At 45.5% G+C, this 14,676-nt stretch overlaps 1 protein-coding gene across 2 annotated transcripts in view; it reads right to left on the bottom strand.

The window, feature by feature from the left end:
* LOC138662975 (zinc finger protein 84-like) overlaps positions 1-11,769 on the bottom strand; it is a 28,602-nt gene extending 16,833 nt beyond the window's left edge. The window contains exons 1-6 of one of the 2 annotated variants that reach the window (XM_069748999.1): positions 11,708-11,769; positions 8,563-8,712; positions 8,254-8,433; positions 8,048-8,171; positions 7,867-7,964; positions 7,578-7,668 (exon numbers count right to left, since the gene is read on the bottom strand). In XM_069748999.1, the coding sequence (XP_069605100.1) occupies positions 7,578-7,668; positions 7,867-7,964; positions 8,048-8,171; positions 8,254-8,433; positions 8,563-8,712; positions 11,708-11,734 (670 nt within the window). In that variant the 5' untranslated portion in view covers positions 11,735-11,769. The remainder of the gene's footprint in view (positions 1-7,577; positions 7,669-7,866; positions 7,965-8,047; positions 8,172-8,253; positions 8,434-8,562; positions 8,713-11,707) is intronic. The other variant, XM_069748998.1, reaches the window with a different exon arrangement.
* Between the last annotated feature and the right edge of the window lie 2,907 nt (positions 11,770-14,676).

Raw genomic sequence — 14,676 nt, 5'->3', positions numbered from 1 at the left:
CGACTCGGAAGCTGCTACCCCTCCTGCACGCCGGCAGAGGGGGGAGGGTGGTGCGGCAGCCACAGAGGAGCCCTGGACACCCGACCGCGCTGCACCGATGCTCGTTCGGACACTGAGGCCCGAAGGTACCATGGGCTCTTCCTGCACCCTAGGTCCAGCGCACGCCGGGATGGGAGTGGGTAAGTAGGCAAAAAATCTTCCGCCGTTTTCAGCACGAGGGTCCCTGTCAGGACAGGAAACCCAACTGAATCGAAGGAGAAGTACCGCATTTTATTTTCAGTAGGGTTCCTGTCCTGACTGGGTGGCTCCGCTCTTTCAGGGGTGCGGTCATGGGGGAAGGGAAAACTTTAAATTATTTACCAAGACAATGACAGTCCACCTTGTTGGATGAGCCAGTAGTGCGTGGTGTTCAACTGTTTGTTCATTCTGCCTCCCAAATATCAAATAAAAATAAACCAATCAATGCTATGCAGGCGAAAATAATACCAATTCTCATCTCACGAAAAACAAGTCCCCACTGAGGTCCATCATCTCTCAATGGAAAAACAGAGGTTCCCACACTACTAGTGGCTCAAAGGCTGTTGAAAAGCAACAGGGATTCTATAAACCAATCAAGCAAAATCCGCTCTCACTTCTGAGTCTTGCAGTGTGCTCAAACAACATTTAGGATCCCTGTGTTTAGCAATATTATAGTGAGAAGAATCCACTTAATTTGCAGTGTGTGTCTCCTGGAGCACAATCTGGGCACTACGTGCTGGGTAATAAAATGGTAAATGTGTAGTTTTCACTCTCCAACATCCACTGCGTGTGAATTTCCGGCAAGTGGCTGTGGAGTCAAAATATTCATTCCTCCTACACGCGTGGTGTAAATTGTTGGTACCCCTCGTTTAATGACAGAAAAACCCACAATAGTGACAGAAATAACTTGAATCTGATAAAAGTAATAATAAATAAAAAATCTATTAAAATGAACAAATTAAAGTCAGACATTGCTTTTCAACCATGCTTCCACAGAATTTAAAAAAAAATAAAACTCATGAAATAGGCCTGGACAGAAATGATGGTATCCTTAACTTAAGCGCTTTGTGACCGTCAATGGTAGATAAATGTCGGCGCTAGCAGGGCTTTGTGCAGCACCAACGTTTGTCTACGGATAGTGGTTTTATGCTCATCGGGACCGCCACGTACCTTATAACAAGAGGATGCCAGACCACAACGCATTCTGTGACCCCTGACCTCATCGAGACCTGATTGGTTCAGGTCCTGATGACGTCATCATTACACCAGCCAATGAGACAAATCATTAGGAAAGTTTGTTGTAGCAACGAATTTTCCCGAGCGATCTGCCTCATAAAAAAGGGAATTAGACCTACTGGTAATTCTGTTTCCAGGTAGTCCCTCAGGACAGCACCATGGAGGTAGCCCTTCCTTGACCTATAGCGAGACAGGATCACAGAGAGGTTAAAAGGCCCCTCCCACCTCCACCCTCCAGTGTTTTTTCAAAGTACCACAGAAGGATGGAAGGAAATGGTCTTAACGCGCCCTTACAAACTCAAATAATAAACCATTTAACGACTTCATCTTAATCTCGAGCCATGGCGACCCAACGGATGAACTATCTGCCAGAAGATTGATCCAGTGCAAGCCTAAAGACAAACATAAGGCAGGGAAATAAGGGTGCTGTCCTGAGGGACTACCTGGAAGCAGAATTACCGGTAGGTCCAATTCCCTTTTTCCATTACGTCCCTCTGGACAGCACCATGGAGAATACCAAAGTAAAGGTCCCAGGGTAGGTACAGAAGCCCAAGGACCAAAGTCCCAGGCAAAAACCCGGCTAGATATAGAAATGATCCGAATGATCAGAAGAAATATAGCTATCTAAAGAAATCCGCATAGTGAGTGTCTGATATACAGTGGGGCAAAAAAGTATTTAGTCAGTCAGCAATAGTGCAAGTTCCACCACTTAAAAAGATGAGAGGCGTCTGTAATTTACATCATAAGTAGACCTCAACTATGGGAGACAAACTGAGAAAAAAAAATCCAGAAAATCACATTGTCTGTTTTTTTAACATTTTATTTGCATATTATGGTGGAAAATAAGTATTTGGTCAGAAACAAACAATCAAGATTTCTGGCTCTCACAGACCTGTAACTTCTTCTTTAAGAGTCTCCTCTTTCCTCCACTCATTACCTGTAGTAATGGCACCTGTTTAAACTTGTTATCAGTATAAAAAGACACCTGTGCACACCCTCAAACAGTCTGACTCCAAACTCCACTATGGTGAAGACCAAAGAGCTGTCAAAGGACACCAGAAACAAAATTGTAGCCCTGCACCAGGCTGGGAAGACTGAATCTGCAATAGCCAACCAGCTTGGAGTGAAGAAATCAACAGTGGGAGCAATAATTAGAAAATGGAAGACATACAAGACCACTGATAATCTCCCTCGATCTGGGGCTCCACGCAAAATCCCACCCCGTGGGGTCAGAATGATCACAAGAACGGTGAGCAAAAAATCCCAGAACCACGCGGGGGGACCTAGTGAATGAACTGCAGATGCTGGGACCAATGTAACAAGGCCTACCATAAGTAACACACTACGCCACCATGGACTCAGATCCTGCAGTGCCAGACGTGTCCCACTGCTTAAGCCAGTACATGTCTGGGCCCGTCTGAAGTTTGCTAGAGAGCATTTGGATGATCCAGAGGAGTTTTGGGAGAATGTCCTATGGTCTGATGAAACCAAACTGGAACTGTTTGGTAGAAACACAACTTGTCGTGTTTGGAGGAAAAAGAATACTGAGTTGCATCCATCAAACACCATACCTACTGTAAAGCATGGTGGTGGAAACATCATGCTTTGGGGCTGTTTCTCTGCAAAGGGGCCAGGACGACTGATCCGGGTACATGAAAGAATGAATGGGGCCATGTATCGTGAGATTTTGAGTGCAAACCTCCTTCCATCAGCAAGGGCATTGAAGATGAAACGTGGCTGGGTCTTTCAACATGACAATGATCCAAAGCACACCGCCAGGGCAACGAAGGAGTGGCTTTGTAAGAAGCATTTCAAGGTCCTGGAGTGGCCTAGCCAGTCTCCAGATCTCAACCCTATAGAAAACCTTTGGAGGGAGTTGAAAGTCCGTGTTGCCAAGCGAAAAGCCAAAAACATCACTCCTCTAGAGGAGATCTGCATGGAGGAATGGGCCAACATACCAAAAACAGTGTGTGGCAACCTTGTGAAGACTTACAGAAAACGTTTGACCTCTGTCATTGCCAACAAAGGATATATTCCAAAGTATTGAGATGAAATTTTGTTTCTGACCAAATACTTATTTTCCACCATAATATGCAAATAAAATGTTAAAAAAACAGACAATGTGATTTTCTGGATTTTTTTTCTCAGTTTGTCTCCCATAGTTGAGGTCTACCTATGATGTAAATTACAGACGCCTCTCATCTTTTTAAGTGGTGGAACTTGCACTATTGCTGACTGACTAAATACTTTTTTGCCCCACTGTATGTCTGGAATGGCCAATTTCAGTATGAATGTGTTAAACAAGGTATGGAGCAGAAACAGAGTGAAACACACACACTGAGCCCCAAGTGAACCTCAGTGAATTCCAGTTATTGTGATAGATACTTATAAACACCGCAGCCCCAGAATAGGTTTATAAAAAACCTTATTGCCCAGCAAAAGTATGGTCATAGCCCCAGCCACCACACAATGAGGACTGTACCGACAAATAATTATCTGCATGTGCTTAACAACACAGGACTGTTCCTTCATATTGTAACATCTTTATATACCTTTTTATAAACACTGCCTGATCTTTACGGAGTAAAATATTTAAATTACTAGTTTTGTTCTCCTGCTCTAAAACATACCCTAAGCCTTTGAAGTGAATTACGCTACTGTTTTGGGTTAGTTTCGGACCCGGTAATTGAAGCTGGTGGTGGCATACCTTGTCCTGTGCAATTGGGAATCTGTGTAGCGACTGCGGCGTTGATAATTATTGTTCCTGCCTGAGTGGGAGTAGTTATATCGCCCTCGCTGCAGCGCGCCCAATAGCCAGTACATAGCAGGCAGCCTTTCTGGCGACTAATTACCCTAGGTGCAATACCTAAGCTGACCTGAGGGTAAGGGGGCGCCAGAGAGCTGCAAGTTCTCAAGCCGAACTGTAAAGCGGGATATACATAAATTCCAGCAGTCCGTGTTATATTGCAGAGCAATGGGATAACTAAAATAAGCCCCTGCTGTAAATTGAGAGGTCAATAGCCTTGTTGGTGTTTCCATCACATTGTAGCAGTGGAGGGATAATTAAGATAAGCCCCACTGCACATGTGATAGGGGTGTGCTGGCCAAAGGTCACCCTGATCCGTGACATATTGGTGGCCGTCGCGGTGTGAACCGTGACATATTGGTGACAGTCACGGTGGGATCCTTGACACAGACGATAAAATGTGCAGCCACGCATTAAGGCACAAGTCAAAGTGCAACCCAGAGGCCCACAGCCATAGGCACAAAATGCACAAGACCCGAAGTACTATGAAACACAGAGGCACTATGACACCCTAATTATACCCCATGAGGCACAAGGGCACCGAAGCACTATGATGCAATATGATGAGCATAAGCACTGACACATTTTGATACATAGAGGCGCTATAAAGCACCATGATGCAATATGAAGCACTATGATACAATATGATGTATAGAGGCACTATGATACCCCTATAATTATTCACTTTCTGCAAACTCCCCTAATCCCTACTCCTAGTAAAGAACTGTTCATCTCTTCCTCAATCCTCCCCATCCATCTCACCTCCTCCTCAGAACTGATCCTTAACATACAATCTTCTGTCTCCAAACACAGACAGCCCCCTCATGCCCTCTCCTGCTCCCACCTGCTAACACTTTCTCTGCTCCTTCTCACTGCTGGTGATATCTCTCCAAATCCTGGTCCTCCTCACCACATTCCCACAGTCATTTCTACCTCACATCCACGCTCTATCACAACCTTCCGAAACCTCTCTAACCTTATACCCATTCGCCCAGCCCCCGCTTCCCCAGTCCCACTAACAGGAGCTCTGTGGAACGCTCGCTCTGTCTGCAACAAGCTTTCCTACATCCATGATCTTTTTGTTACTACCAAACTTTCCTTCCTCGCCATCACCGAAACCTGGCTCACCCCTTCTGACACAGCCTCTCCTGCTGCACTTTTGTATGGTGGCTTCCACCTTTCTCACACACCCCGCCCCAGCAGCAAACATGGCGGAGGAGTTGGTTTTCTCCTGTCAGATAACTGCTCCTTCACCCCAATCCCACTGCCACCCTCCCTTCCTTTAAGGTGCACTCTGTGCACATCTACTCCCCCTCCAACCTCCAACTGGCTGTCATCTACCGCCCCCCAGGGTCAGCCACCACCTTCTTTGACCACTTCACCACCTGGCTACTTCATTTCCTTTCCGCGGATATCCCTACTATCATCATGGGCGACTTCAACATCCCCATTGACACTTCCCTCTCAGCTGCCACTAAGCTTCTATCTCTCACTTCCTCCTTCGGCCTCACTCAATGGTCTTCTACAGCCACCCACAAAGACGGTCTCACACTGGACCTCATCTTCACCCGCCTCTGCTCCCTATCTAACCTCTCTAACTCACCTCTTCCTCTCTCTGACCACAACCTTCTCACATTCTCTTCCCTCTCCACTCCATGTCTACAATCCCCACCCACAAACTTTCACACCCTCGCAGAAATCTTAAACACCTTGACCTACACTCATTCTCTGAATCCCTCCTCCCTCTCACAGACATAAGTTCCATACACAATGCGGATGACGCTCTATATAACACCACAATAGCTGTAGCTTTGGAATCTGCTGCCCCACTTACACATACCAAAGCTCGCAAAATCAACAGACAGCCCTGGCACACCAGCCTGACCAAAGAACTGAGGCAAGCTTCCAGGGCTGCTGAGCGCAGAAGGAAAAGATCCCACTCCAACGAGCACTTCATCGCATTCAAACAGTCCCTCACTACTTTCAAGACCACATTCGCCACAGCTAAACAAACCTACTTCTCAACGCTCATATCCTCCCTGTCTCACAACCCTAAACAGTAATTCAACACCTTCAATTCTCTCCTCTGTCCCCCAGCACCTCATCCCTGCCCACTCATCTCAGCTGAAGACTTTGATTCATTTTTCAAGCAGAAGATTGATAACATCAGAGACAGTTTTGGTCAACAACCCCCAGAGCCCTTCCTCCCGACTTCCCAGCCCTCCACCTCCAAAACCAACTTCTCCACCATTACAGAAGATCAACTCTCCACTCTACTCTCAAGATCACATCTCACCACCTGTGCACTTGATCCGATCCCATCCCACCTCATTCCAAACCTCACCACAGTCTTCATCCCAAACCTAACCCATCTCTTCAACCTATCACTAACAACTGGTGTTTTCCCCTCAAGCTTTAAAACATGCCTCCATCACACCTATCCTCAAAAAGCCCTCTCTTGACGCTGATCTCTCCTTCAAACCACATATCCAAGCCCTTTCCACTTCCTGCCGACTTCAACTCAAAAATATTTCACAAATCCGTTCATTCCGCTACCAAGAATCTGCAAAAACCCTAGTCCATATCCTCATCTCTCGCCTAGACTACTGCAACCTCCTGCTCTGTGGCCTCCTCTCGAACACTCTCGCACCCCTCCAATCTATTCTAAACTCTGCTGCCCGACTAATCCACCTGTCCCCCCGCTATTCCCCGGCCTCTCCCCTCTGTCAATCCCTTCACTGGCTCCCCATTGCCCAGAGACTCTACTACAAAACCCTAACCATGACGTACAAAGCCATCCACAACCTGTCTCCTCCATACATCTGTGACCTCATCTCCCGGTACTTTCCTACACGCAACCTCCGATCCTCACAAGATCTCTCTCTAATCTCCTCTTCCCACAATCGTATACATGATTTCTCTCGTGTATCACCCCTACTCTGGAACCCTCTACCACAACACATCAGACTCTCATCTACCATCGAAACCTTCAAAAAGAGCATGAGGACCTACCTCTTCCAACAAGCCTACAAACTGCAGTAACCACCGATCGACCAAACTGCTGCATGACAAGCTCTATCCTCGCCTAGTGTATTCTCACCCATCCCTTGTAGATTGTCAGCCCTCGCGGGCAGGGTCCTCTCTCCTCCTGTACCAGTTATGACTTGTATTGTTTAAGATAATTGTACTTGTTTTTATTATGCATACCCCTCCTCACATGTAAAGCGTCATGGAATAAATTGGGTCAGGTACAAGCAATAATATAGATCTCAGTTTAAGGCATCACCCTCACACTAATACCAGGGGGTAGGTGGATCCTCCAGGTTGTAAGTTCTATAGAAAAGGGCTTTCAACGCCCAAAGTCATTTGAACAGTTTTTTTGGTGGAGGAGAATGTTGTGGTCTAGAGGCAAAATGGTGATCATGGTAATACGGCCGGACTACACCACCGATAAAGCAGCCACAGCCGGTGATGAGAAGAATCTGTGACCTCTCTGAATTTAGTGGTTACTACTCACCTGGGTAGTCATATGTGGGAATCTCCTCTTTACACCACTCATCCCCCCTCACATATGTCTCTGTAGTATTAATATGGGTCAGATCTTCACCCTGAAACAAATATTATAAAAGTCACCGACAGATGGAGAAGTCACATCTATGATCAGCTCTAATCCTGCCATCTTCACCGTTCTCATTAGACAAGTATAAAACATGTAATACTGGTGGATAAAACAAGACCGAGCACAAGACCTTCACCGGCGTCTACACATCATAGGGGAGATCTCCTGACACCTTCTCTCCATCTACCTGATGATCCTGAGGAACATTGGGATCTTCTTGGTTACAGTCCTGTGGAGGAAGAGGACGGGGACATCTCTCTGGTGTTGTCCTCTTACTGGATAGATCTGGAGGAAACACATACAGGGAGTGAATTCATTCTTTACATACAGATAATTATAGGCCGTGTGTATTTAGTCCTGTCTATTACCTGGAGATGTGAGGGGCTGGGGAACCTCCATTATGACGTTCTTGTACAGATCTCTGTGTCCTTCTAAATACTCCCACTCCTCCATGGAGAAATAGACAGCGACATCCTGACACCTTATAGGAACCTGACACATACAATGATACCGTCATCCCCCGATCCCATCATAGTGTTACTGTATAATGTCCCAGCATTCCCAGCAGTGTCACCTCTCCAGTCAGCAGCTCAATCATCTTGTAGGTGAGCTCTAGGATCTTCTGGTCATTGATGTCCTCATGGATCAGGGGGTGAGGTGGATGCCCCGTGATTGGGCTCAGGGGTCTTCCCCATCCCTCAGACACAGGGTCCTGACAGCGATCACTAGAGGTCTTCTTCACCACTGTGTAATCCTGGTAATGTAGAGACACATTAATAAATCTCACTACAGACATTTCCAGAGTCCTCACCTCTCCAGTTCTGTCCATCTGTTATTCCCATAGATAAGAATGATGTAATGTGACGTCATCAGAATCTCTCACCTCTCCAGTAAGCCGGAAGAGGATCTCTAGGGTAAGGTGTAATATCCTCTCCGCCATCTTGTCTCTGTCCATATCCATCTTTGATGGGTAAATCAGGAAAATCTTCTTTTGTAGAAGATCTTCACTGAGAGGATCCGATATTGTAGAGACCTGAATGAGAAGATGAGCCGATGTAACATCATAAGAATCCTGTGTAATAATACAATTACTGGAGATAATAAGGGAAACATATGAGGAGATTTATTATTTTACAGTATTTAGTTTCCTTCTTTACATCTACTAATAAATCCTATATATTTAGGCCACAGACAACAAGCAGTTTCCTCCTCGGAGTCGGCAGCTGAATACGTTTCTCATAGACTCATCTTCCATAACGCTAATTCTCGTCTCATTTACCAACCCTGGAATCGGCATTAGCAATACTGCAGGAGACATTCATTACACGCGACATGAGAAATAACTACTTCATGATGAGGACGACATCTTCATCTTCTACTACGGCTCTAGAGACAGATTTGGACAGAGTCGGTCACTGACTCCATCACCACCGGCCTCTATATGAAGGTTTCCCGTCTTCCCCGCACTGTAATCTTCTATCACGTTAGATCTCAGCTCTGATTCACACACAGAAGTTTGAGGCTTTTAGAAAAGATTTTTTGTTTCCACAATCAACGCGGACAGAAATGATCTGATCCCAAAGTCTCCATGTACAGTGATTTATGGGGTTTATTTCTGAACTTAGGCTTTCTGATATTACAGGAAAAACACCAGAAGATATTGAAATATTTCTAAAGAACATTGGCTCCAACAATTCTTGTAATTTCCCGATATCTGCCCTCCGACTATCAACCACATTCGGATCCTTCAGACGGAACCTGAAAAGCCATCTCTTCAGGAAAGCCTACAGCCTGCACTGACCCCGCTGCCTCCTCACCAACACCGGATCTGCTGCAACCCATAATCTACTGTCTCCTTCCCCATCATCCTGTAGAATGTAAGCCCGCAAGGGCAGAGTCCTCGCCCCTCTGTATCAGTATGTGATTGTTAGTTTACTGTAAGTGATATCTGTAATTTATATGTAACCCCTTCTCATGTACAGCACCATGGAATCAATGGTGTTATATAAATAATAATAATAGTATATGGGCGCTGGACTATGGGATGGAGGATGTGTGATGGGTATATGGGCACTGGACTATGGGATGGAGGATGTGTGATGGGTATATGGGCACGGGACTATGGGATGGAGGATGTGTGATGGGTATATGGGCACTGGACTATGGGATGGAGGATGTGTGATGGGTATATGGGCACGGGACTATGGGATGGAGGATGTGTGATGGGTATATGGGCACGGGACTATGGGATGGAGGATGTATGATGGGTATATGGGCACTGGACTATGGGATTCAGGATCTGTGATGATCTCCTGCTTCGACTACTTCAACATCCTTTTCTGTGGCCTCCCTGCTAACACCCTTGCACCTCTCCAGTCCATCCTTAACTCTGCTTCCCGACTAATTAATCTCTCTCCTCGCTACTCCTCCACTTCTCCCCTCTGCAAATCTCTTCACTGGCTCCCATTCCCTCTTGCCTTGTCCATGTATGGTTTGGTCCAGTGGCCCATGTATCATCAGATTGTCCTGGTTCCTCGACCTCTGACGCGGACCTTGTTAATCCAGGTGATGTCTGAGCCGGCATGACTCTCTTTGCTCGTGACACTCTCATGTTTATTGAGGTAGGCACCATAGTGTTATGGACCACTACTGGTATATTATGTCCAACAGGGCAGAGCCAGGATTTGAACCCCAGTCTCCCACATTGGTGGCTGTGATTTTACTAAACGTGGCACATGTATTGCCGGCTTCTATTATATCTTTTACCGAATGTTATCGACATTTTCCGATCTTAAGAATAATGCTCCTGTTACCGATCATGAATCCGAATGTACCATATTCCTGCTGAATTTATGTTTGGCGATCATTTTTCGAACATATTCGCTCATCTCTAATTATGGCCACCACAACCTGCTACACAAAATAAAACCCCACTCAGTATGGAGGCATTTACAGTCCACCACAACCCCAGTATAATGGCCCCTACCAGCCACACATTCAGTATGAGAGTCCCAACAGCTCTTCCCTTAATATGATGCCCCCACAATTCCTGATATTTGAAAAAAAACACACACTACTCTGGTCTGTGTGGTGTGAGTACTGAGGCTCCGTACTACAGGTGTGATGTAGTGACGTCATTGTGCCTGCAGTGCACGGAGTCTCAGACTCAGAAGTGAAGGCTGAATGGTGGATCAGGAGCTTTCCACTCCCTGATTCACTAATCTATTCAGCGGTATCACCGTCATAGGAATGTGGATATCGCTGACATTGTGATGATGGGAAGGAGAGGGTGACCAATACCACACCCCACCGAGCCCTGTCAATTCATAGGCATCATAGCAACCGAGTGGGCGACCTTTATGGATGATACATTCCTGCCTATCCAACTATCGTATGGTAAATATCTCATAGATCCTGGGTTCATTAGTATCTGCACCAAGAATGAGGCTAAGTGAGTAGTTATTAATTGTTGGTGGTCGGAGGTAGTCAGTGAGGTGGATGGTGCCATATTGTGCATGTAGGGGGCAGTACTGTGCGGACATTAGAAAGTGGGGGGATGGCAGTACTGTGGGGGGACACTGTGTGTGAGGGGGATGCCAGTCTTGTGGAAACATTGTCCTGTGTCTGTGGGAAGCCACTGTTGTGAAAATATTATGCTGTGTGTGGGGGTATGGTGTTACTATGAGAACATTATACTGTGTGGTGGGGGTATAGAACAGATTTGGCGCCAACAAAGGAAAGGGGTGCGGGGAAGAATCTGAGGTACCAGCTCATGGTAAAGTGCCCGAGGCAGCTGGGTGTGGGGCAGAACCTGCTTACAGGGCATAATGGGGGCATTACACTGTGTGGGGCGAAGAAAGGGGCCCTGTACTAGGAGAACAATCCGCTCCCTCACTTCCTGTCCTCCATAGTTGGCTCGTATGTATCTATTACAGGAAACAGAACAACAACGTTATGATTCTTATAAAGAGTCTCCGTGCAGAAGGGGTTAATGTCCCCGCGCTCAGTAATGGGGAATCTCCACATACCTCCACCTGCAGAGCCGCACTCCACATATATGGCTGCTCTGTGCGCACAGGACCTGTGATGAGGTCACAGGGGGGAGGAGTCAGGGGGTCACATGATCAGGAGCCTCAGGGATGAGATGGTTGTGGCTGTAGCCCTGGTCCTTCTGTGCACTGGGATTCCGCTTCCTCACACAGTCACGATGCTGAAGTTGGTTTCTTATTCAGCAGTTTCTTATTCGGCTATTTTTTATTTTCTGTTTTTTTCAGGTTTTGGTATAAAAATAAACCATTCTGAGTATATAATAATATGCGGTCATGTGTCCTTTTGTGAATACACTTAAAAACAGATACAAAATTTAGAAGGCTGGCACAAAAATGGGCATCAAAGTGGGCACTGAGGTATGGTATTGAAGGGGTTAAATGCCTTTGTGCCACTGATTTAACACCTGATTTACATATTTACTGATGCCCCACATGAAATGCATGTCACTCCAGCCTGGCACAAATGGGTTCTGGGCATCAAAACTGGCATCAAAGTGGGCAGAGAACCAATTTTCACACATGCGAATAAGTAACAGCTATTTTTAAGGGGTTAAATGCCTTTGTGCCACTGATTTAACACCTGATTTACATACCTACTGATGCCCCTCATTAAATGCATGTCAATCCAGCCTGGCACAAATGGGGTTTGGGCATGAAAACTGGCATCAAAGTACTCAAATCACCCATTTTCATAGATTTGAATAAGTAACAGCAATTTTTAAGGGGTTAAATGCCTTTGTGCCACTGATCTAACACCTGATTTACATACCTACTGATGCCCCACATGAAATCCATGTCACTCCAGCCTGGCACAAATGGGTTCTGGGCATCAGAACTGGCATCAAAGTGGGCAAATCACCCATTTTCACAGATTTGAATAAGTAACAGCTATTTTTAAGGGGTTAAATGCCTTTGTGCCACTGATATAACACCTGATTTACATACCTACTGATGCCCCACATGAAATCCATGTCACTCCAGCCTGGCACAAATGGGTTCTGGGCATCAGAACTGGCATCAAAGGGGGCAAATTGCACATTTTCACAGATTTGAATAAGTAACAGCTATTTTTAAGGGGTTAAATGCCTTTGTGCCACTAATCTAACACCTGATTTACATACCTACTGATGCCCCACATGAAATCCATGTCACTCCAGCCTGGCACAAATGGGTTCTGGGCATCAGAACTGGCATCAAAGTGGGCAAATCACCCATTTTCACAGATTTGAATAAGTAACAGCTATTTTTAAGGGGTTAAATGCCTTTGTGCCACTGATATAACACCTGATTTACATACCTACTGATGCCCCACATGAAATCCATGTCACTCCAGCCTGGCACAAATGGGTTCTGGGCATCAGAACTGGCATCAAAGGGGGCAAATTGCACATTTTCACAGATTTGAATAAGTAACAGCAATTTTTAAGGGGTTAAATGCCTTTGTGCCACTAATCTAACACCTGATTTACATACCTACTGATGCCCCACATGAAATCCATGTCACTCCAGCCTGGCACAAATGGGTTCTGGGCATCAGAACTGGCATCAAAGTGGGCAAATCACCCATTTTCACAGATTTGAATAAGTAACAGCTATTTTTAAGGGGTTAAATGCCTTTGTGCCACTGATATAACACCTGATTTACATACCTACTGATGCCCCACATGAAATCCATGTCACTCCAGCCTGGCACAAATGGGTTCTGGGCATCAGAACTGGCATCAAAGGGGGCAAATTGCACATTTTCACAGATTTGAATAAGTAACAGCTATTTTTAAGGGGTTAAATGCCTTTGTGCCACTAATCTAACACCTGATTTACATACCTACTGATGCCCCACATGAAATCCATGTCACTCCAGCCTGGCACAAATGGGTTCTGGGCATCAGAACTGGCATCAAAGTGGGCAAATCACCCATTTTCACAGATTTGAATAAGTAACAGCTATTTTTAAGGGGTTAAATGCCTTTGTGCCACTGATATAACACCTGATTTACATACCTACTGATGCCCCACATGAAATCCATGTCACTCCAGCCTGGCACAAATGGGTTCTGGGCATCAGAACTGGCATCAAAGGGGGCAAATTGCACATTTTCACAGATTTGAATAAGTAACAGCAATTTTTAAGGGGTTAAATGCCTTTGTGCCACTAATCTAACACCTGATTTACATACCTACTGATGCCCCACATGAAATCCATGTCACTCCAGCCTGGCACAAATGGGTTCTGGGCATCAAAACTGGCATCAAAGTACTCAAATCACCCATTTTCATAGATTTGAATAAGTAACAGCTATTTTTGAGGGGTTAAATGCCTTTGTGCCACTGATCTAACACCTGATTTACATACCTACTGATGCCCCACATGAAATCCATGTCACTGCAGCCTGGCACAAATGGGTTCTGGGCATCAAAACTGGCATCAAAGGGGGCAAATCGCCCATTTTCACAGATTTGAATAAGTAACAGCTATTTTTAAGGGGTTAAATGCCTTTGTGCCACTAATCTAACACCTGATTAACATACCTAATGATGCCAGGCTGGAGTGACATGGAGTTCATGTGGGGCATCAGTAGGTATGTAAATCAGGTGTTAGATCAGTGGCACAAAGCTATTTAACCCCTTAAAAATAGCTGTTACTTATTCAAATCTGTGAAAATGGGCGATTTGCCCCCTTTGATGCCAGTTTTGATGCCCAGAACCCATTTGTGCCAGGCTGCAGTGACATGGATTTCATGTGGGGCATCAGTAGGTATGTAAATCAGGTGTTATATCAGTGGCACAAAGGCATTTAACCCCTCAAAAATAGCTGTTACTTATTCAAATCTATGAAAATGGGTGATTTGAGTACTTTGATGCCAGTTTTGATGCCCAGAACCCATTTGTGCCAGGCTGGAGTGACATGGATTTCATGTGGGGCATCAGTAGGTATGTAAATCAGGTGT

This window comes from Ranitomeya imitator, chromosome 2, assembly GCF_032444005.1.
Source record: "Ranitomeya imitator isolate aRanImi1 chromosome 2, aRanImi1.pri, whole genome shotgun sequence".
Classification (NCBI taxonomy): Eukaryota; Metazoa; Chordata; class Amphibia; order Anura; family Dendrobatidae; genus Ranitomeya; species Ranitomeya imitator.
This window is presented reverse-complemented; position numbering and strand designations above follow the sequence as displayed.